Source organism: Passer domesticus, chromosome 34, assembly GCF_036417665.1.
Source record: "Passer domesticus isolate bPasDom1 chromosome 34, bPasDom1.hap1, whole genome shotgun sequence".
In the NCBI taxonomy this organism is placed as follows: Eukaryota; Metazoa; Chordata; class Aves; order Passeriformes; family Passeridae; genus Passer; species Passer domesticus.
The window spans coordinates 979,586-1,000,586 of NC_087507.1; the positions used below are offsets into that span (position 1 = coordinate 979,586).

General features: G+C 56.0%; 2 protein-coding genes across 2 annotated transcripts; both read right to left on the reverse strand.

Annotated features, from left to right (window-relative positions):
- Positions 1-2,753: 2,753 nt before the first annotated feature.
- Positions 2,754-11,255, reverse strand: LOC135288681 (uncharacterized). Its single transcript, XM_064402061.1, has 10 exons — positions 11,170-11,255; positions 10,976-11,075; positions 10,829-10,856; positions 10,148-10,189; positions 9,978-10,038; positions 8,524-8,683; positions 6,524-6,637; positions 6,350-6,434; positions 4,141-4,224; positions 2,754-3,351 (listed from the first exon to the last, which is right to left on the reverse strand). Exons 2-10 carry the CDS (start codon positions 11,000-11,002, stop codon positions 3,011-3,013), a joined length of 942 nt encoding a protein of 313 aa, XP_064258131.1. The 5' UTR covers positions 11,003-11,075; positions 11,170-11,255; the 3' UTR covers positions 2,754-3,010.
- Positions 11,256-11,708: 453 nt separating this feature from the next.
- On the reverse strand, positions 11,709-17,572 carry UBL5 (ubiquitin like 5). The gene is made up of 5 exons (XM_064402070.1): positions 17,512-17,572; positions 15,613-15,670; positions 13,272-13,355; positions 12,981-13,018; positions 11,709-12,055 (listed from the first exon to the last, which is right to left on the reverse strand). The coding sequence occupies exons 2-5, from the start codon at positions 15,666-15,668 to the stop codon at positions 12,012-12,014; spliced, it is 222 nt and encodes a 73-aa protein (XP_064258140.1). The 5' UTR covers positions 15,669-15,670; positions 17,512-17,572; the 3' UTR covers positions 11,709-12,011.
- Between the last annotated feature and the right edge of the window lie 3,429 nt (positions 17,573-21,001).

Sequence of the window (21,001 nt, forward strand, 5' to 3'; positions counted from 1 at the left end):
CGTTATCCCATCATCCCGTTATCCCATCATCCCGTTATCCCACCATCCCGTTATCCCATCATCCCGTTATCCCATTATCCTGCTATCCCATTATCCTGTTATCCCATCATCCTGTTATCCCATCATCCCGTTATCCCATTATCCTGCTATCCCATCATCCCGTTATCCCATCATCCCGTTATCCCATTATCCCGTTATCCCATCATCCCCGTTATCCCATCATCCCGTTATCCTGTTATCCCATCATCCCGTTATCCCATTATCCCGTTATCCCATCATCCCGTTATCCCATTATCCCACTATCCCGTTATCCTGTTATCCCACTATCCTACTATCCTGTTTTATCCCAATATCCCATTATCCCCCCAGTCCCAGAGGGGTCCCCAGGTGTCCCCTGCCCTGCCCAGGTGACCTCCGAGGACACCAGGGGTGACAGAGGCCTCACCTGCTGCCACCTGCCCGCGGGGGCGTGTCCCGAGGGGCAGCTCCAGCCTGGGGGGACAAATCCCACGGGAGGGTCAGGGGGGCAGGGACCCCCAGCCCGGCCTGGCCTGTGCCACCATGGGTCACCTGGGTCACCTGTCCCACCTGTGCCACCTGGGTCACCTGTGCCACCTGGGTCACCTGGGCCATCTGTGCCACCTGGGTCACCTGTGCTGTGCCACCTGGGTCACCTGGGCCATCTGTGCCACCTGGGTCACCTGTGCTGTGCCACCTGGGTCACCTGGGTCAACCTGTGCTGTGCACCTGGGTCACCTGGGTCACCTGTGCCACCTGGGGTCACCTGTGCTGTGCCACCTGGGTCACCTGGGTCACCTGTGCTGTGCCACCTGGGTCACTTGTGCCATCTGTGCCACCTGGGTCACCTGTGTCACCTGTGCCACCTGGGTCACCTGTGCCATCTGGGTCACCTGTGCTGTGCACCTGGGTCACCTGGGTCACCTGTGCTGTGCCACCTGTGTCACCTGTGCCACCTGGGTCACCTGGGCCATCTGTGCCCACCTGGGTCACCTGTGCTGTGCACCTGGGTCACCTGTGCCACCTGTGTCACCTGTGCCACCTGTGCTGTGCCAACCTGGGTCACCTGTGCCATCTGGGTCACCTGTGGTGTGCCACCTGGGTCACCTATGCCACCTGGTCACCTGTGCAACCTGGGTCACCTGTGCCACCTGTGCTGTGCCACCTGGGTCACCTGGGTCACCTGTGCTGTGCCACCTGGGTCACCTGGGTCACCTGTGCCACCTGGGTCACCTGTGCTGTGCCACCTGGGTCACCTGGGTCACCTGTGCTGTGTCCAAGCACCTGGGTCACTTGTGCCATCTGTGCCACCTGGGTCACCTATGTCACCTGTGCCACCTGGGTCACCTGTGCCATCTGGGTCACCTGTGCTGTGCCACCTGGGTCACCTGGGTCACCTGTGCTGTGCCACCTGTGTCACCTGTGCCACCTGGGGTCACCTGGGCCATCTGTGCCACCTGGGTCACCTGTGCTGTGCCACCTGGGTCACCTGTGCCACCTGTGTCACCTGTGCCACCTGTGCTGTGCCACCTGGGTCACCTGTGCCACCTGTGTCACCTGTGCCACCTGGGTCACCTGTGTCACCTGTGCCACCCGGGTCACCTGTGCCACCTGGGTCACCTGTGTCACCTGTGCACCCGGGTCACCTGTGCCACCTGGGTCATCTGTGCCACCTGGGTCACCTCTGTCACCTGTGCTGTGCCACCTGTGTCACCTGTGCCACCCTTGGGTCACCTGTGCCACCTGTGCTGTGCCACCTGGGTCATCTGTGCCACCTGTTCCACTTGTGTCACCTGTCCCACCTGTGTCACCTGTGCCACCCGGGTCACCTGTGCCACCTGGGTCATCTGTGTTTACCTGTGTCACCTCTGTCACCTGTATCACCTGAGTCACCTGTGCCACCTGTATCACCTCTGCCACCTGTGCCACCTGTGCTGTGTCACCTGTCCCACCTGTGTCACCTGAGCTGTGTCACCCCCCCTGCCCAGTGTCAGGGATGGCACCTTTGGGACTCAGAGGGAACAGGGACACCCCAAACCTCCATCCCAGGGTCCCCTCCCCCACACTGGTCACCTGAACCCTCCCAGGTGACACCTGAACCCACCCAGGTGACACCGGTGTCCCACCCAGGTGAGCTGAGCCTTGTCCTGGGAGCGGGGAGGTGGGAGGAGCTCAGGTGGGGGGAATTCTGGAGCAGGGACATCCCTGGGGACACCTGGGACAGGGACATCCTCGGGGACACCTGGAGGGGACCCCGGGACAGGGACATCCCCTGGGGACACCTGGGACAGGGAACATCCCCTGGGGACACCTGGGACAATGACATCCTCGGGGACACCTGGAGGACAGGGACATCCCCTGGGGACACCTGGGACAATGACATCCTCGGGGACACCTGGAGGACACCCCGGGCTGGGACCCCCGATCCCGGACATCCCGTGGATGCCAGGTGGGAGTTCCGGGGGTTCCCGGGGGTTCCCGGGGTTCCCGGTGTTCCCGGGGGTTCCCTTTACCTGCCGGGCTCGGGGGCTCCGGGCCCCTCCGGGGGTGGGAATTCGGCTCCGGAGGCTCCGCCCGGGATCGCTCCGGGGCCAGGGCGGCGCCAGGGCAGCGCCGGTCCCGCACCGGGGATCCCGGGGGGCTCCTCGTCCTTCGATCCCAATCCAGGGAAATCCTTGTCCTTCTGTCCCAGTCCCGGGAAATCCTTGTCCTTCGATCCTCCAATCCAGGGGAAATCCTTGTCCTTCGATCCAATCCAGGGAAATCCTTGTCCTTCTGTCCCAGTCCCGGGAAATCCTTGTCCTTCGATCCCAATCCAGGGAAATCCTTGTCCTTCTGTCCCAGTCCCGGGAAATCCTTGTTCTTCTGTCCCAGTCCCGGGAAATCCTTGTCCTTCGATCCTAACCCCAGAAAATCCTTGTCCTTTGGTTTCAATCCTGGGAAATCCTTGTCCTTTGGTTTCAATCCTGGGGAAATCCTTGTCCTTTGGTTCTCAGTCCCAGGGGATCCTTTTCCTTCGATCCCAACCCCAGGAAATCCTTGTCCTTCTGTCCCAATCCTGAGGGATCCTTGTCCTTCTGTCCCAATCCTGCGGGATCCTTTTCCTTCGGTCCCAATCCCAGGAATCCTTGTCCTTTGATCCCAACTCCAGGAAATCCTTGTCCTTTGATCCCAACTCCAGGAAATCCTTGTCCTTCGATCCCAGTCCTGTAGGATCCTTGTCCTTCTGTCCCAATCCTGGAAAATCCTCATCCTCCAATCCCAGGAAATCCTCGTCCTTCAGCCCCAGCCAGGCGGCCGGAGGGACGGCGGGAGCTGCTCCCAGCAGGACACCTGTGGGGGGAGAGGGACCCTGGGGACACTGGGGACACTGGGGGACATTGGGGACGATAGGGGTACAATGGGGGGCACTGGGGACACTGGGACACTGGGGACACTGGGGACAAGGGGACAATGAGCAAAACAGGGACACTGGGGACAGTGGAGGCATTGGGGGACACTGGTGACAATGGGGATATGGGGGACAATGAGCACACCGGGGCATTAGGGACACTGGGGAAACTGGGGACAGTGGAGGCATTGGGGACACTGGGAACTGGGGCAGGGGACAAAGGGGACAATGGGAACACTGGGGATATTGGGGACAATGGGGACATTGGAGACAATGGGGATAATGGGGGCATTGGGGACAATGGGGACAATGGGGGCATTGGGGACAATGAGCACACTGGGGCATTAGGGATACTGGGGGACAGTGGGGACAGTGGAGGCATTGGGGACAATGGGGACTGGGCAGGGGACAATGGGAACACTCGGGACATTGGGGACAATGGGGATATGGGGGACAATGAGCACACCAGGGGCATTAGGGACACTGGGGGAAATTGGGGACAATGGGGACACTGGGGACAGTGGGGACTGGGCAGGAGACAATGGGAACACTGGGGACACTGAGCAAAACAGGGACACTGGGGGAACTTGGGGACAATGGGGACAGTGGAGGCATTGGGGACAATGGGGACTGGGCAGGGGACAATGGGGACACTGGGAACATGGATGTTGGGGACCGTGGGGACATTGAGGGACACGGCTGGGTGGGGGACATCCCCCTCCCCCCCGTACCTCCGTCTCCGCCGGGTCCCCGAGGCCACCGAGGGCTCGTAGGATCGAAGGGAAATCCCGGCTCCACCTGGGCCCCGCCCGGCCCTGCGGAACAACAGGTGACCCCAAATTCCCAAAACTCCCGAAATTCCCGAGATTCCCAGTGGGACTGGCCATGGAAAACACCTGCCTGGAATTCCCAGTGGAATTCAGAGTTCCTGCAGTGGCATTCCAGTGGGATTCTGACCCTCTGGAACCCCTCCTGTGGATCCCCCAATGGGATTGGGATGGAAAACCCCTGTGCTGCTCCTGCCCGGAATTCCCAGTGGGATTGGGATGGGAAAACCCCTGTGCTGCTCCTGCCCGGAATTCCCAGCGGGATTGGGATGGGAAACCCCTGTGCTGCTCCTGCTGGGAATTCCCAATGGGATTGGGATGGGGAAACCCCTGTGCTGCTCCTGCCCGGAATTCCCAGTGGGATTGGGATGGGAAAACCCCTGTGCTGCTCCTGCCCGGAATTCCCAATGGGATTAAACCTCTGGGAAACCCCTGTGCTGCTCCTGCTGGGAATTCCCAGCGGGATTGGGATGGGAAAACCCCTGTCCTACTCCTGCCCGGAATTCCCAGTGGGATTGGGATGGGAAAACCCCTGTGCTGCTCCTGCCTGGAATTCCCAGTGGGATTGGGATGGGAAAACCCCTGTGCTGCTCCTGCTGGGAATTCCCAGTGGGACTGGGATGGGAAAACCCCTGTGCTGCTCCTGCCCGGAATTCCCAGCGGGATTGGGATGGGAAAACCCCTGTGCTGCTCCTGCCCGGAATTCCCAGTGGGATTGGGGATGGGGAAACCCCTGTGCTGCTCCTGCCCGGAATTCCCAATGGGATTGGGATGGGGAAACCCCTGTGCTGCTCCTGCCCGGAATTCCCAGTGGGATTGGGATGGGAAAAACCCTGTGCTGCTCCTGCCCGAATTCCCAGTGGGATTGGGATGGGAAAACCCCTGTGCTGCTCCTGCCCGGAATTCCCAGCGGGATTGGGATGGGAAAACCCCTGTGCTGCTCCTGCCCGGAATTCCCAGCGGGATTGGGATGGGAAAACCCCTGTGCTGCTCCTGCCCGGAATTCCCAGCGGGATTGGGATGGGAAAACCCCTGTGCTGCTCCTGCCCGGAATTCCCAGCGGGATTGGGATGGGAAAACCCCTGTGCTGCTCCTGCTGGGAATTCCCGGCGGGATTGGGATGGGAAAACCCCTGTGCTGCTCCTGCTGGGAATTCCCAATGGGATTGGGATGGGAAAACCCCTGTGCTGCTCCTGCTGGGAATTCCCACCGGGATTGGGATGGGAAAACCCCTGTGCTGCTCCTGCCCGGAATTCCCGGTGGGATTGGGATGGGAAAACCCCTGTGCTGCTCCTGCTGGGAATTCCCGGCGGGATTGGGATGGGAAAACCCCTGTGCTGCTCCTGCTGGGAATTCCCGGTGGGATTGGGATGGGAAAACCCCTGTGCTGCTCCTGCCCGGAATTCCCAATGGGATTGGGATGGGAAAACCCCTGTGCTGCTCCTGCCCGGAATTCCCAATGGGATTGGGATGGGAAAACCCCTGTGCTGCTCCTGCTGGGAATTCCCGGCGGGATTGGGATGGGAAAACCCCTGTGCTGCTCCTGCTGGGAATTCCCGGCGGGATTGGGATGGAAAACCCCTGTGCTGCTCCTGCTGGGAATTGCCAATGGGATTGGGATGGGAAAACCCCTGTGCTGCTCCTGCTGGGATTCCCGGCGGGATTGGGATGGGAAAACCCCTGTGCTGCTCCTGCCCGGAATTCCCGGCGGGATTGGGATGGGAAAACCCCTGTGCTGCTCCTGCTGGGAATTGCCAATGCGATTGGGATGGGAAAACCCCTGTGCTGCTCCTGCTGGGAATTCCCGGTGGGATTGGGATGGGAAAACCCCTGTGCTGCTCCTGCCCGGAATTCCCGGTGGGATTGGGATGGGAAAACCCCTGTGCTGCTCCTGCTGGGAATTCCCAGTGGGATTGGGATGGGCAAACCCCTGTGCTGCTCCTGCCCGGAATTCCAATGGGATTGGGATGGGAAAACCCCTGTGCTGCTCCTGCCCGGAATTCCCAATGGGATTGGGATGGGAAAACCCCTGTGCTGCTCCTGCTGGGAATTCCCGGCGGGATCTGGCGCCTCCGGAGCCCCTCCCGTGGATCCCCACCCCGGCCGTGCTCACCCGGCTGCTCCTGCCCCCTGGGCTCCGGCTGGAATTCCGCCTTTCCCGGCTGCTCCTGGATCCCGGCGCGGCCCCTCCGGAGCCCCTGGCTGGGCACAGGCGGGGCTGGCACCGGGCTGGCACCGGGCTGGCACCGGGACCCCTGTCCCCGTCCCCCTCCCGGTGTCCCCTCACCCCCCCGGCGTTCCCGGCGCTCCCGGCTCCGGCGGCGCCGCTGCCGAGTCCCAGCGAGTCCATCAGGTCATCGACGTCGTCCCCAAAGGTGACATCGGGGCGGGGGGGGCGCGGCTGGGGGGATGGCACTGATGGCATCTGGGGCGTCCCTGGGTGCCACCGGCTCGGGGACATCTCAGGGACATCCCTGGGTGCCACCAGCTCAGGGACATCCCAGGGACATCCCTGGCTGTCCCCGACATTGGGACATCTCCAGGTGTCACCAGCTCTGGGACATCCCTGGGTGCCACCAACATTGGGACATCCCTGGCTGTCACCAATCAGCTCTGGGACATCTCTAGGTGTCACCAATGCTGGGACATCCCTGGGTGTCACTGGCTCTGGGACATCTCAGGGACATCCCTGGGTGCCACCAGCACTGGGACACCCCTGGGTGTCACCGACATTGGGACACCCCTGGGTGCCACCAGCTCTGGGACATCTCCAGGTGTCACCAACGCTGGGACATCCCTTGCTGTCACCAATCAGCTCTGGGACATCTCCAGATGTCACCAACAATGGGACACCCCTGGGTGCCACCAGCACTGGGACATCTCCAGGTGTCACCGACATTGGGACATCCCTGGCTGTCCCCGACATTGGGACATCTCCAGGTGTCACCGACATTGGGACATCCCTGGGTGTCACCAGCACTGGGACATCCCTGGGTGTCCACCAATCAGCTCTGGGACATCTCAGGGACATCCCTGGGTGTCACCAACAATGGGACATCCCTGGGTGTCACCAATCAGCTCTGGGACATCTCAGGGACATCCCTGGGTGTCACCAACATTGGGACATCCCTGGGTGTCACTGGCTCTGGGACATCTCAGGGACATCCCTGGGTGCCACCAGCACTGGGACACCCCTGGGTGTCACCGACATTGGGACACCCCTGGGTGTCACCAGCTCTGGGACATCTCCAGGTGTCACCAACAGTGGGACATCCCTGGGTGCCACCAGCTCTGGGACATCTCCAGGTGTCACCAACAATGGGACATCCCTGGCTGTCACCAATCAGCTCTGGGACATCCCTGGGTGCCACCAGCTCTGGGACATCTCCAGGTGTCACCAACAATGGGACACCCCTGGGTGTCACCAGCACTGGGACATCTCCAGGTGTCACCAACTGCGGGACATGTCCAGTGTCACCAGCAGTCTGGGTGTCACTGACCAGCTCTGGGACATCCCTGGTTGTCACCAACAGGATCTGGGACATCTCTGGGTGTACCCAGCTCTGGGATTCTCCAGTGTCCCCGCTGTGTCCCCTCCCTGTGTCCCCTCCCCAGAGCTGTTCCCAGCCCCCGCTGGCTCCTCCGGGGGACCCCGGGATCTGGGACGGCCCTGGAGGGGGAACGGGGGTTGATCCCAAAGAATGGGGTTGGTCCCATGGAATGGGGCTGATCCCACAGGAATGGGGCTGATCCCACAGGAAAGGGGTTTGATCCCATGGAATGGGGTTTGATCCCACAGGAATGGGGCTGATCCCACAGGAAAGGGGTTTGATCCCATGGAATGGGGTTGATCCCATGGTTGATCCCATGTTTTGATCCCACAGCAATGGGGTTGATCCCACAGCAATGGGGTTGATCCCATGGAATGGGGTTGATATCACAGCAATGGGGTTGATCCCACAGCAATGGGGTTTGATCCCATAGGGAATGGGGTTTTATCCCACAGGGAATGGGGTTGATCCTGTGGAATGGGATTTGATCCCAAGGAATGGGGTTTGATCCCTTGGGATTTGGGTTGATCCCATGGAATGGGGTTTGATCTCACAGGAATGGGGTTTGATCCCACAGGGATAGGGTTTGATCCCATGGTTGATCCCATGTTTTGATCCCAAAGAATGGGGTTTGATCCCACAGCAATGGAGTTGATCCCACAGGGATTGGGGTTGATCCCATGGAATGGGGTTGATCCCACAGGATTGGGGTTGATCCCACAGGAATTCCCAGTACCTTTCTGGGGACCCGGCCCCTTCCCACCGCGTTTCCCCGGCCTGGACCCGGCTCTGGCCATTCCCAGGATTTCTGCGTCCAGCTCGTCCAGGTCATCCAGCTGCCCTTGGTGATCCGGGTGTTCCACGGGGTCACGGTGATCCATGGGATCATCTGGATCCTGGAAACCCGTGGGATCAACTGGATCCTGACAATCCGTGGGATCCATGGGATCTCAGTGAGCCGTGGGATCCCGGTGATCCCAGTGATCCATGGGATCTGGTGATCCATGGGATCTGGTGATCCATGGGATCCAGCTCCGGGGGGAGCAGCTCCTGCCCTCACCTGCAGCCCAGGTGGGATCCCAAATCCTTTGGGAATTCTGCCCCGCTCAGCTTCGCCCCTTCCGCGTTCCCCGCTGGAAATTTCCTGTTCTTTGGGAATTTCCCTTCCCCCATCGGGAATTTCCCGTTCTTTGGGAATGTCCCATTCCCCATTCATTGGGAATTTCCCCTTTGGGAATTTCCCTTCCCCCACTGGGAATTTCCCGTTCTTTGGGAATTTCCCATCCCCACTCTTTGGGAATTTCCCCTTTCCCTTTGGGAATTTCCCTTCCCCCACTGGGAATTTCCTGTTTCCCATTGAGAATTTCCCGTGTTTGGGGAATTTCCTGTTCTTTGAGAATTTCCCATTTTCCATTGGGAATTTCCTGTTTTTTGGAATTTCCCATTTTCCACTGGGAATTTCCCGTTTTTTGGGATTTTCCCACTCTTTGGGAATTTCCTGGTTTTTGGGAATTTCCCGTTCCCTGCTGGGAATTTCCACTTCTCCACTGGGAATTTCCCGCTCTCCATTGGGAATTTCCTGTTTTTTGGAATTTCATGGTTTTTTGGAATTTCATGGTTTTTTGGAATTTCCCATTCCCTGTTGGGAATTTCCCATTCCCCATTGGGAATTTCCCGTTCTTTGGGAATTTCCCGGGTTTGGGAATTTCCTGTTTTTTGGGATTTCCCCCCCCTCAATCCCAATCCCAATCCCGGCCCCACCCCGGGCATAGCCCAGGTGAGGGGGTGGGGCCCCAGGGGCTCCCAGGTGAGCACAGCTGGAGAAGGAGGCTGGGAGGGGCTCACCTGGGGTCACCTGAGCCCACCTGAGCTCACCTGAGCCCACCTGGGGTCACCTGAGCTCACCTGGGGTCACCCAGAGCTCACCTGGGGTCACCCAGAGCTCACCTGGGGTCACCTGAGCCCACCTGAGCTCACCTGAGCCCACCTGGGATCACCTGAGCCCACCTGGGATCACCTGAGCCCACCTGGGGTCACCTGAGCTCACCTGGGGTCACCCAGAGCTCACCTGGGGTCACCTGAGCCCACCTGAGCTCACCTGAGCCCACCTGGGGTCACCTGAGCTCACCTGGGGTCACCCAGAGCCCACCTGGGATCACCCAGAGCTCACCTGGACCCACCTGGGCTCACCTGGGGCTCACCTGCAGGAAGGGGGCGTGGGAACCTCGGGAGGGCGGAGCCGGAGCCTCCTCTGGAAACGAGAGGGGTCGGGGATGGACCCGGAGACGGGGGGGACGGGGAGGGGGGGGATCCCCCCAGGTGACCCCCCCAGGTGACCCCCTTGGGAGCTCCCACTTTACCATCGGATCCCAGGAGCTCCCCGAGCACGTCCCCGATGGGATCTGGAACAGGACAGAGCCCAGGTGAGCTCAGGTGAGCTCAGGTGAGCTCAGGTGAGCTCAGGTGAGCCCCAGGTGAGCTCAGGTGAGCCCAGGTGAGCTCAGGTGAGCCCCAGGTGAGCTCAGGTGAGCCCAGGTGAGCTCAGGTGAGCTCAGGTGGGTTCCCCGCACCAGGCAGGTCAGAAAAGCTCCTGGAGCCCCTCACCTGTGTCCTCAAACACCTCACCTGTCCCACCTCACCTGTCCCCGGGACATTCCCGCCCCGCTCCATCCCAGCATTGCCAGGGACCCAAATCCCCTGGAGAGCAGGAGGGGACAGGTGAGGGGACGAGGACAGGTGGGGACAGGTGAGGGGGACAAGGACAGGTGAGGGGATGAGGACAGGTGAGGGGGACGAGGACAGGTGGGGACAGGTGAGGGGATGAGGACAGGTGAGGGGATTAGGACAGGTGAGGGGATGAGGACAGGTGAGGACAGGTGAGGGGATGAGGACAGGAGGGGACAGGTGAGGGGACGAGGACAGGTGGGGACAGGTGAGGGGGATGAGGACAGGTGAGGGGGACGAGGACAGGTGAGGGGATGAGGACAGGTGAGGACAGGTGAGGGGGACAAGGACAGGTGGGGACAGGTGAGAACACTCACCTGGCGAGCTGCTCCGGGCCCTGGCAGCCTGGGGAAAGACAAAATTCCCTTGGCAGAAACGGAAGCACGGAAATCTCCCCACAGGGCACAGGTGAGGCACGAGGGGCTCCCACACCCGGATCCTCTCACCTGTCTCCCCTCACTCACCCTGGCCCGTCCCGGTCTCTCCGCCATTCCCGGGCGCTCCCAGCTCCGCTGCCCGGTACCGGCTCCGGCCCCCGCGCTCAGCGCCGCCCCGGCCGCGGCCCTGAGGGCAGAGGGAGGCGGCGCTCGGGTCCCGCTCCCGCTCCGGGTCCCGCTCCCGCTCCCGTTCCCGCCCGGGGCTCCCCCGCCTCCCTCACCCGTTCCCGCGCTCGCCATGGGCGCCGCCATATTGCGCGCCGTCCCCATGGAAGGCCCCCCGCTGCCATAGCAACGGGGCTGCCCCGCCCGGCGCCTGATTGCAAACCCGCCGTTACCGTAGCAACGAGGCGCGCCGCGCCAAGGAAGGCCCCCGCTGCCATGGTGACGGGCCTGCCCCGAGCAGCGCCTGATTGGAAACCCGCCGTTACCATAGCAACGAGGCGCACCGCCCCAAGGAAGGCCCCCGCTGCCATGGTGACGGGGCTGCCCCGAGCAGCGCCTGGTCCGAGCCGCTGTCGCGATTCTCCTCCTGTCGCGGCCGTTCCCCGGTGCCGCGGGGCTCGTCCTGCCGGGATCCGGGCTCGGGCACCCCCGCAGGAAACATCGCGATACGCCGCCAGAAAATCGCGATATCGCGACACAACCACCAGATGGCGCCTTAAAATCGCGATATCGCGACAAAACACCTGCGATATAGCCTTAAAATCGCGATATTGTGACACAACCCCCGGATATCGCCAGAAAACGCCAAAAATCGCCCGGAGGCCCAAAAATCGCTTTTATTGATCAACAAACGGGGCTAGGCCGGAAATGGGGGAGGGGACTGGGCTGGACTGGGATATACTGGGAGCACTGGGCTGGACTGGGGGGGCTGCACTGCGTTGGACTGGTCCACACCGGTCTGGACTGGTCCGGACTGGGAGCATTGGGATGGCTGGACTGGACTGGACTGGGTTGTACTGGTCCGGACCGGTCTGGACTGGGTTGTACTGGGTTGTACTGGTCCAGACTGGGTCGTTCTGGGTTGTTCTGGGTCGTACTGGTCCGGACTGGTGGGGCCCTACTGGTAGTAGAGCTCCAGGTTCATCCCGTCGTGGATCTCATCTGGAGCCGCCGTCAAGGAAACGAATTTGGGGTTCTGGGGTGTTTGGGGTTGGGTTTTTGGGGTTGGAGGGTTTTGGGGAGGGGCTCTGGGGGTTGTTTGGGGTTCTGGGGTCGGAGGGTTTTGGGGAGAGTTTCTGGGATTCTGGGTTTTGGGGTTCTGGGGTTTTTGGGGTTCTGGGGGTGTTTGGGATTTTGGGGGGGTTTTGGGGTTCTGGGGATTTTTTTGGGGTTCTGGGATTTTGGAGTTCTGAGGGGTGTTTGGGGTTGGAGGATTTTGGGGTTCTGCAGCTTTTTGAGTCAGGTTTTTGGGGTTTTGGGGCTGAAGGGTTTTGGGGAGCAGCTCTGGGGGTTGTTTGGGGTTCTGGGGTCGGAGGGTTTTGGGGTTGAAGGATTTTGGGGAGAGTTTCTGGGATTCCGGGTTTTTGGGGTTCTGGGGTGTTTGGGATTTTGGGGATTTTTTGGGGTTCTGGGATTTTTGGAGTTCTGAGCGGTGTTTGGGGTTGGAGGATTTTGGGGTTCAGCAGTTTTTGGAGTGGGGTTTTTGGGGTTTTGGGGTTGGGTTTTTGGGGTTGAAGGATTTTGGCGAGAGTTTCTGGGGGATTTTTGGAGTTCTGGGGTTTTTGGGGTTCTGGGGATGAAGGGTTTTGGGCAGGGGCTCTGGGGGGTTTTTGGGGCTCTGGGGTGTTTGGGATTCTGGGGATGTTTGGGTTTTAGGAGAGGTTTTGGGGTTCTGAGGGGTTTTTGGGGTTCTGGGAGGTTTTTAGGGTTGGGTTTCTGTGGGGTGTTTGGGGTCAGGTTTTTGGGGTTCTGGGTTTTTTGGGGTTCTTGGGGATGTTTGGTGTTCGGTTTCTGGGATTCTGAGGGGTGTTTGGGGTCGGGTTTTTGGGGTTCGGGGGGTTTTTGGGGTGGCATTTTGGGTGGATACAGTCCCCAAGCGTGACGTGGTCTTTGAAGATCGTGTACCTGGGGGGAGGGGAAGGGGGGGGTGTCACCCCCTCCCCAAAACCCCAGAGCAGGCAGCACCCCCCCCAGGGCCCCCCAAAACCCCGGGGCTCCCTCCTGACCCCCCAAAACCCCTCAGGTGCTCCCCTAGAGCCCCCAAAACCCTTCAGGTGCCCCTCAAACCCCTCCCCAAACCCCCTGTGGGCCCCAGACCACCCCAAACCCCTCAGCTGCTGCCTTAGAACCCCCCAAAACCCCCCAGGTGCCCCCAGACCATTTTTTGAGCACGATCTTGTCCCAGCGCGTGCCGGTCTGTGCCGCTATCAGCTTCTTCAGGTCCCGGATTGAGTCCTCGGGGCTGCCCCGCCGTCAAGGAAACGGGGACACAAACACACCCCAGAACACCCCAAAACCAGCCCCAAAACCAGCCCAAACACACCCCAGAACACCGCAAAAACCACCCCAAAACCTGCCCCAAAAACCCGCCCAAACACACCCCAAAACAGCCCCAAAACCTGCCCCAAAACCAGCCCAAACACACCCCAGAACACCCCAAAAACCACCCCAAAACCTGCCCCAAAAACCAGCCCAAACACACCCCAAAACAGCCCCAAAACCTGCCCCAAAACCAGCCCAAACACACCCCAGAACACCCCAAAAACCACCCCAAAACCAGCCCCAACACACCCCAGAACACCCCAAAAACCACCCCAAAACCTGCCCCAAAACCAGCCCAAACACACCCCAAAACGGCCCCAAAACCACGCCAAAACCTGCCCCAAAACCAGCCCAAACACACCCCAAAACGGCCCCAAAACCACGCCAAAACCTGCCCCAAAACCAGCACAAACACACCCCAGAACACCCCAAAAACCACCCCAAAACCTGCCCCAAAAACCCGCCCAAACACACCCTAAAATGGCCCCAAAACCACCCAAAAACCTGCCCCAAAACCAGCCCAAAACTGCCCCAAAACTGCCTCAGAACAGCCCCAAAACCAGCCCAAACACACCCCAAAACCACCCTAAACACACCCCAAAACCTGCCCCCAAACCAGACCAAAACCAGCCCAAACACACCCCAAAACTGTCCCAAAACCAGCCCCAAAACCAGCCCAAAACCTGCTTCAAAACCAGCCCAAACACACCCCAAAACCAGCCCAAACACACCCCAAAACTGTCCCAAAACCAGCCCAAAACCTGCCTCAAAACCAGCCCAAACACACCACAAAACTGCCCCAAAACCAGCTCAAAACCTGCCCCAAAATACCCCCCAAAACCAGACCAAAACACCCCAAAACCTGCCCCAAAACAACCCCAAAACTGCCTCAAAACAGCCCCGAAACCAGCCCAAAGACACCCTAAAACCACCCAAAAATCCTCCAAAACTGCCCCAAAACCAGCCCAGACACCCCTAAACCACCTCAAAATCCTCCAAAACCACACCCCAAAAGCTCAGCAAAACCTGCCCCAAAACTGCCCCAAACCAGCCCAAAACTCCAAAATCTTGCCCCAAATACCCTCCAATACCTGCCCCAAACACCCCAAAACCACAGCAAAACACCTCCAAAACCAGACCAAACATACCCCAAAAACACACCCCAAAATCCTCCAAAACCTGCCCCAAAACACCCCCAAAACAGCCCCAAACACCCCCCAAAAAATCCCCAAAACAATCCCCAAAAACCACCCCAAAACCTGCCCCAAAACCTCCCACACACCTCCCTGAAACCTCCTCAAAACCCCAAAATCTCCCCAAAACCTCAAATCCTTCCTAAAACACCCCCAAAAGCTCCCAAAATATCCCCAAAACATCCCAAAACAACACCAAAACATCCCAAAAGCCACCAAATCACCCCAAAATCTCCCCCAAAAGCTCCTCAAAACCCCTTAATATCCCCCAAAAACTTCTCCCAACACCCCAAAACTTCCCAAAACTTCTCCAAAACCACCCCAATCTTCAAATCCTCCCAAAACCCTACCCAAAACCCCCCCAAAACCCCAAATCCCACCCAGAACGCCCCAAAACTTCACCAAATCCCCCGAAAACCTCCCCAAATCCCCCCTAAAGTTCCCCAAAACTTCCCCAAATCCCCCCAAAACCCCAAATCCCACCCAGAACACTCCCAAAACCTCCCCAAATCCCCCTTAAAGTTCCCCAAATCCCCTCTAAACCTCCCCAAATCCCCCAAAAACCTTCCCCAAAACCCCAAATCCCCCCAAAACCCCAAATCCCACCCAGAACACTCCCAAAACCTCCCCAAATCCCCCCTAAAATTCCCCAAAACCTCCCCAAAACCTCCCCAAATCCCCTCTAAACCTCACCCAAAACCCCAAATCCCCCCAGAACACCCCAAATCCCCCCAAATCCCCCAAAAACTTCCCCCAAAATCCCAAATCCCACCCAGAACACCCCAAAACCTCCCCAAATCACCTCTAAACCTCCCCAAACCTCCCCAAATCCCCCCTAAAGTTCCCCAAATCCCCCCAAAACCTCCCCAAATCCCCCCAAAACCTCCCCAAATTCCCTCTAAGCCTCCCCAAATCCCCCCTAAACTTCCCCTAAGCCTCCCCAAATCCCCCCTAAACCCCAAACCCCGGGCCCAGGAAGGATATTTGCATTTCACCCGGACCTTCTTCCCCAGGCGGTCGTTGCAGACGACCTCGATCATGGCTGGGAACGGGGAAAGGGGGGAAAAATGGGGAAAAATGGGGGAAAGGGGGGGGGGGAAATGGGGGAAAATGGGGAAAAAATTGGGAAAATGGGGGAAATGGGGAAAAATGGGGGGAAATGGGGGAAATGGGGGAAAATGGGAAAAAAATGGGGAAAAAGGGGGAAAATGGGGAAAAAGAGGAAAAAGGGGGGAAAATGGGGGGAAAATGGGGAAAATGGGGGAAAAAGGGGGAAAAATGGAGAAGAAATGGGGGAAAAGGGGGAAAAAGGGGGAAAAATGGAGAAGAAATGGGGAAAAATGGGGGAAAAGGGGGAAAAAGGGGGGAAAAGGGGGAAAAAAAAGGGGAAAAATGGGGGGAAATGGGGGAAAAATGGGGAAAAGGGAGGGAGAAAAGGGGGGAAATGGGGAAAAATTTGGGAAAATGGGGGAAAATGGGAAAAAATTTGGAAAGGGAGGGGAAAAGGGGGGAAAAATGAGAAAAAAATGGGAAAAATTGGGAAAATGGGGGGAAAAGGGGAAAAATGGGGAAAGGAGGGGGGAAAAAAGGGAAAAAAAATGGGTAAAAATGGGGAAAGGAGGGGAAAAAGGGGGGGAAAAGGGAGGGAAAAAGGGGGAAAAATGGGGGGAAAAGGGGGAAAAAAGGGGAAAAATGGAGAAGAAATGGGGAAAAATGGGGGAAAAAGGGGGGAAAATGGGGGAAAAATGGGAAAAATTGGGAAAATGGGGGAAAAAGGAGAAAAATGGGGAAAGGAGGGGAAAAAAAGGGAAAAAATGGGTAAAAATGGGGGAAAATGGGGAAAATGGGGAAAATGGGGGGAAAATGGGGAAAAATGGGGGGAAAATGGGGGAAAGCGAGGGAAAAAGGGGGAAAAATGAGGAAAAATGGGGAAAAAAGTGGGAAATGGGGAAAATGGGGAAAATGGGGGAAAAGAGGGGAAAATGGGGAAAATGGGAAAAATGGGGAAAGGAGGGGAAAAAAGAGAAAAAATTGGGAAAAGGGAGGGAAAAAGGGGGAAAAAAGGGAAAATGGGGGGGAATGGGGAAAATGGGGGGGGAAAAAGGGAAAAATTGGGAAGAGGGAAGGAAAGAGGGGGGAAATGGGGAAAAGGAAAAATGGGAATATGGGAAAGGAAATGGGAATGGGAAAAAGCAGGAAAAAGAGGAAAAAGGGGGAAAAGGGAATATGGGAAAAGGGGAGGAAAAGGGAAAGAGAAAGAGAAAAAGGGAAAAAGAGAAGGAAAAGGGAAAGGAAGAAAGAAGAGAAGGGGAAAGGAAAATGGAAAAGGGGAAAAACAAAAAGGGGAAGGAGAAGGGAAAAGGAAAAAGAGAGTGGACGAACGGGAGGGAAAGGGAGAGGGGAAACGGGGAAAAGCGGAGAAAAAGGGAAGGAAAAAGAGAAAAAAGAGGAAAAAAGAGAAAAACGGGAGGAAAAGAGAGAAAAGGGAAAGGGGGAAGAAGAAGGGAAAGGAAAAGGAGGAAGGGGAAAAGGGGAAACGGAAAGAAAAAGGGAAAGGGGAGGAGGAAAAGGTGGAAAAAAGGAGAAAAAAAAGGAGAAAAAAAAGGAGAAAAAAAAAAGGAGAAAAAGAGGCAAAAAGGGAAAAGCGGGAGGGAACAGGGACGGGACGAGAAGGAAAAGGGCAGCGGGGAAAGGCCCGGGGGCACAGGGGAGGGAGAGCGCTCGGTACCGGAGGCAGCGAACGGGAGAAGCCCCGGTTCCACCGCCGGGGCCGCCCCAGAGCCGCCCCCGCCCCCCCGGGCACCTCCCGAGCCCCTTCGGGAGCCCCAAATCCGCCCCGGGAGCCCCAAATCCCCCCCGGGGGCCCCAAATCCCCCCCGGTACCTCCCGGGCCCGCCTCGCTCCGCCACAGCCGCGCCGGAACCGGGGGTGACGTCAGAGGGAGGCGCCGGAAGTGGCGTTATCGCTCAGGGCCAAAATGGCGGCGGGGCCTGAGGGGAGCGGGCGGGAAATGTTTGTTGTTAATGTTTATAAACGTTTGTAAATTGATGAAAGTTTATACATTTATTAAAGTTTTCTCCCCAAAGTCACTTTTTTTTTTTTCTTTTCGGTTTGGGCAAAAGCGGCTTCAGAGCCTCATCGCGACCCCACGGGGGAATTTCCACCCCAAATCCGCCCCAAATTCCCCCAAAGTTCCCCAGATCCTCCCAAATTCACCAAATTCCCCCCTAAATCACCCCAAAATCCCCGGAATGCGGCCTAAATCCTCCCAAATCCTGCCCAAATCCCCCTCACATCCCCCCAAATCCCTCAAACCACCCCAACACCCCAAATCCAACCCAAATTCCCCCAAAACCTCCCAAATCCCCTCCAATCTCCCCAAATCCCCCAAATGTGCCCCAAATCCACTCCAAATCCACTCCAAATCCCCCCAAACACCCCAGATTCCCTCAAATTCCCCCTAAACCCACCCAAATTCCCTCCTAAATCCCCCAAACCCTCCCAAAATTTGCCCCAAAATCTCTAAATCCCAAAAATCCGCCCTAAATCCCCCCAAATTCCCCCAAAATCCCCCAAATTCCTCCAAATCTCCCCAAGCACCCCCAAAATCCCCCAATTTCCCCCATATACGTACTAAATCCACCCCAAATCCCCCCAAAATCCCCCAAATCTGCCCTAAGTCCTCCCAAATTCCCCTAAATCGCCCCAAATCTGCCTCAAACCCCCCCAAAATTCCCTCCAAAGCCCCCAGATCCCTCCAACTCTGCCCCAAATTCCCCAAATCCCCCCTAAATCCCCCCAAAATCCCCAAAATCTGCCCTAAATCCCCCCAAATCCACCTCAGACCCCCCCAAATCCTCCCAGATTCCCCCAAATCCCCCCACATTCACTCTGAATCCACCCCAAATTCCCCAAATCCACCCCAAATCTCCCCAGATTCCCCCAAATCCTGGAACAAAGGGAGGGTTTGGGGGGATCTGGGGGATTTGGGGGGATTTTGGGGGGATCTGGGGGATTTGGGGGATTTGGGGGATTTGAGTGGATTTGTGGAATTTGGGGGGGATTTCAGGGATGTGGGGGTTTGGGGGGATTTGGGTGGATTTTGGGGGATTTGGGGGATTTGGGGGATTTGAGTGGATTTGTGGAATTTGGGTGGATTTCAGGGATGTGGGGGATTTGGGGGATTTGGGGGATTTGGGGGGGATTTCAGGGATGTGGGGGACTTGGGGGATTTGGGGGATTTGGGGGGGATTTCAGGGATGTGGGGGATTTGGGGGGATTTTGGGGGATTTGGGGAGAACTCCTGGGCTGTGAGGAACTGGGATGGAATTCCCAGAGCAGCTGCGGCCGGGGATGGGGGGCAGGGATGGATTTTGGGGTGAATTTCTGGGATGAAAACCTGGGATGGAGGACACAGCCAGGGATGGAGGTGTGGGATGGAGATTTGGGGTGGATTTTGGGATGAAGGTGCAGGATGGATTTTGGGGTGAATTTCTGGGACAAAGGTTTGGAAGGGAGGACACAGCCAGGGGTGGAGGGCAGGGATGGGGATTTGGGGTGGATTTTGGGGTGAATTTCTGGGATGAAGGTCAGAGATGGAGGATTCAGCCAGGGATGGAGATTTGGGATGAGTTTTTGGGATGAAGGTTTGGGATGGAGGTCAGGGATGGATTTTGGGATGGGGGCAGGGATGGATTTTGGGATGAAGGTCAGGGATGGATTTTGGGATGAAGGTTTGGGATGGAGGATTCAGCCAGGGTGGAGATTTGGGATGAATTTCTGGGATGAAGGTTTGGGATGAAGGTCAGGGATGAAGGTCAGGGATGGAGACAGAACCCAGCCAGGGATGGATTTCTGTACTGAAAATGTGGGATGGAGCTGTGGGACAGATTTTGGGAGGAAGGTCAGGGATGGATTTTGGGATGAAGGTCAGGGATGGATTTTGGGATGAAGGTCAGGGATGGATTTGGGGATGAAGGTCAGGGAGGAAGGTCAGGGATGGATTTTGGGATGAAGGTCAGGGATGGATTTGGGGATGAAGGTCAGGGAGGAAGGTCAGGGATGGATTTTGGGATGAAGGTCAGGGATGGATTTGGGGATGAAGGTCAGGGAGCGCTGGATGAGCAGAGGCTCCCCCAGGCCACCTCCCCAAAGGACATCAACCGTGGTGGCACCAGCTGGAGCTGTGGGGTGGGACAGGGACAGAGATGGGGACAGGGACAGAGGGGACAGAGATGGGGACAGGGACAGGGACACAGGGACAGGGACAGAGGGGACAGGGACAGGGACAGGGACAGGGACAGGGACAGGGACAGATGCATACAATATGTCAATATGTATATATGTATATAATATATATTATAATACAAATTGTATGCGATATATTATATCGATTATATATATTTATAATATTATAATATATTATATAATATATGATATATAAAATACACATTATAGATACATACTATAATACATATTATAAATAATATATGTATAGGTATATAATGTGTATATATGTATATAAAATGTATCAATAATATGCACAGTAATATTATAATATATTTATGTTATATAAATATATACATACGTAGACGTAGACATAGATGTATATATAATGTAAATATCATATTATAATATTGGCTTTTCACAAATATTGAAATGCATTTTATATGTCTAATGTTAAAATAACTTTGCTATAAAACTGGGGTTTTTCTGTTGTTAATTAAGTTTAGACACAATAGTTGCTATAAATGCATATTATAATGCTGGCTTTTCACAAATATTGAAATGGGTTTTATATGAGTGGTGTTAAAGTAACTTTGTCATAAAGATGCAGTTTTTATTTCTGTTTTTAATTAAGTTTAGACATAATAATTGTTATGAATATATATTATAATATTTGCCTTTTGCAAACATTAAACTGATTTCATATGTGTGATGTTAAAGTAGCTTTGTTATAAAGATACACTTTTATTTCTGTTTTAATTAAGCTCGGTTGATTGTTATACATATTGTAAGGCATAACATAGATAATATATGCATATAATACGTAAATATGTATATATGTATATAATATGTATATATATGTATGGTATGCTATGTATTATATATATGATCTATTTTTATAATATTATATTATATAATATAAATAATATATAAAATACACATTATAGGTATGTGTTATAATACATATTATAAATAATATATGTACAGTCATATAATATGTATATATGTATATAAGATGTATCAATAATAAGCATAATAATATGATAATATATATATTTATGTTATATAAATATATACATACATATACATAATACAATATAAATACCATATTACAATATTGACTTTTCTCAAATATTGAAATGGATTT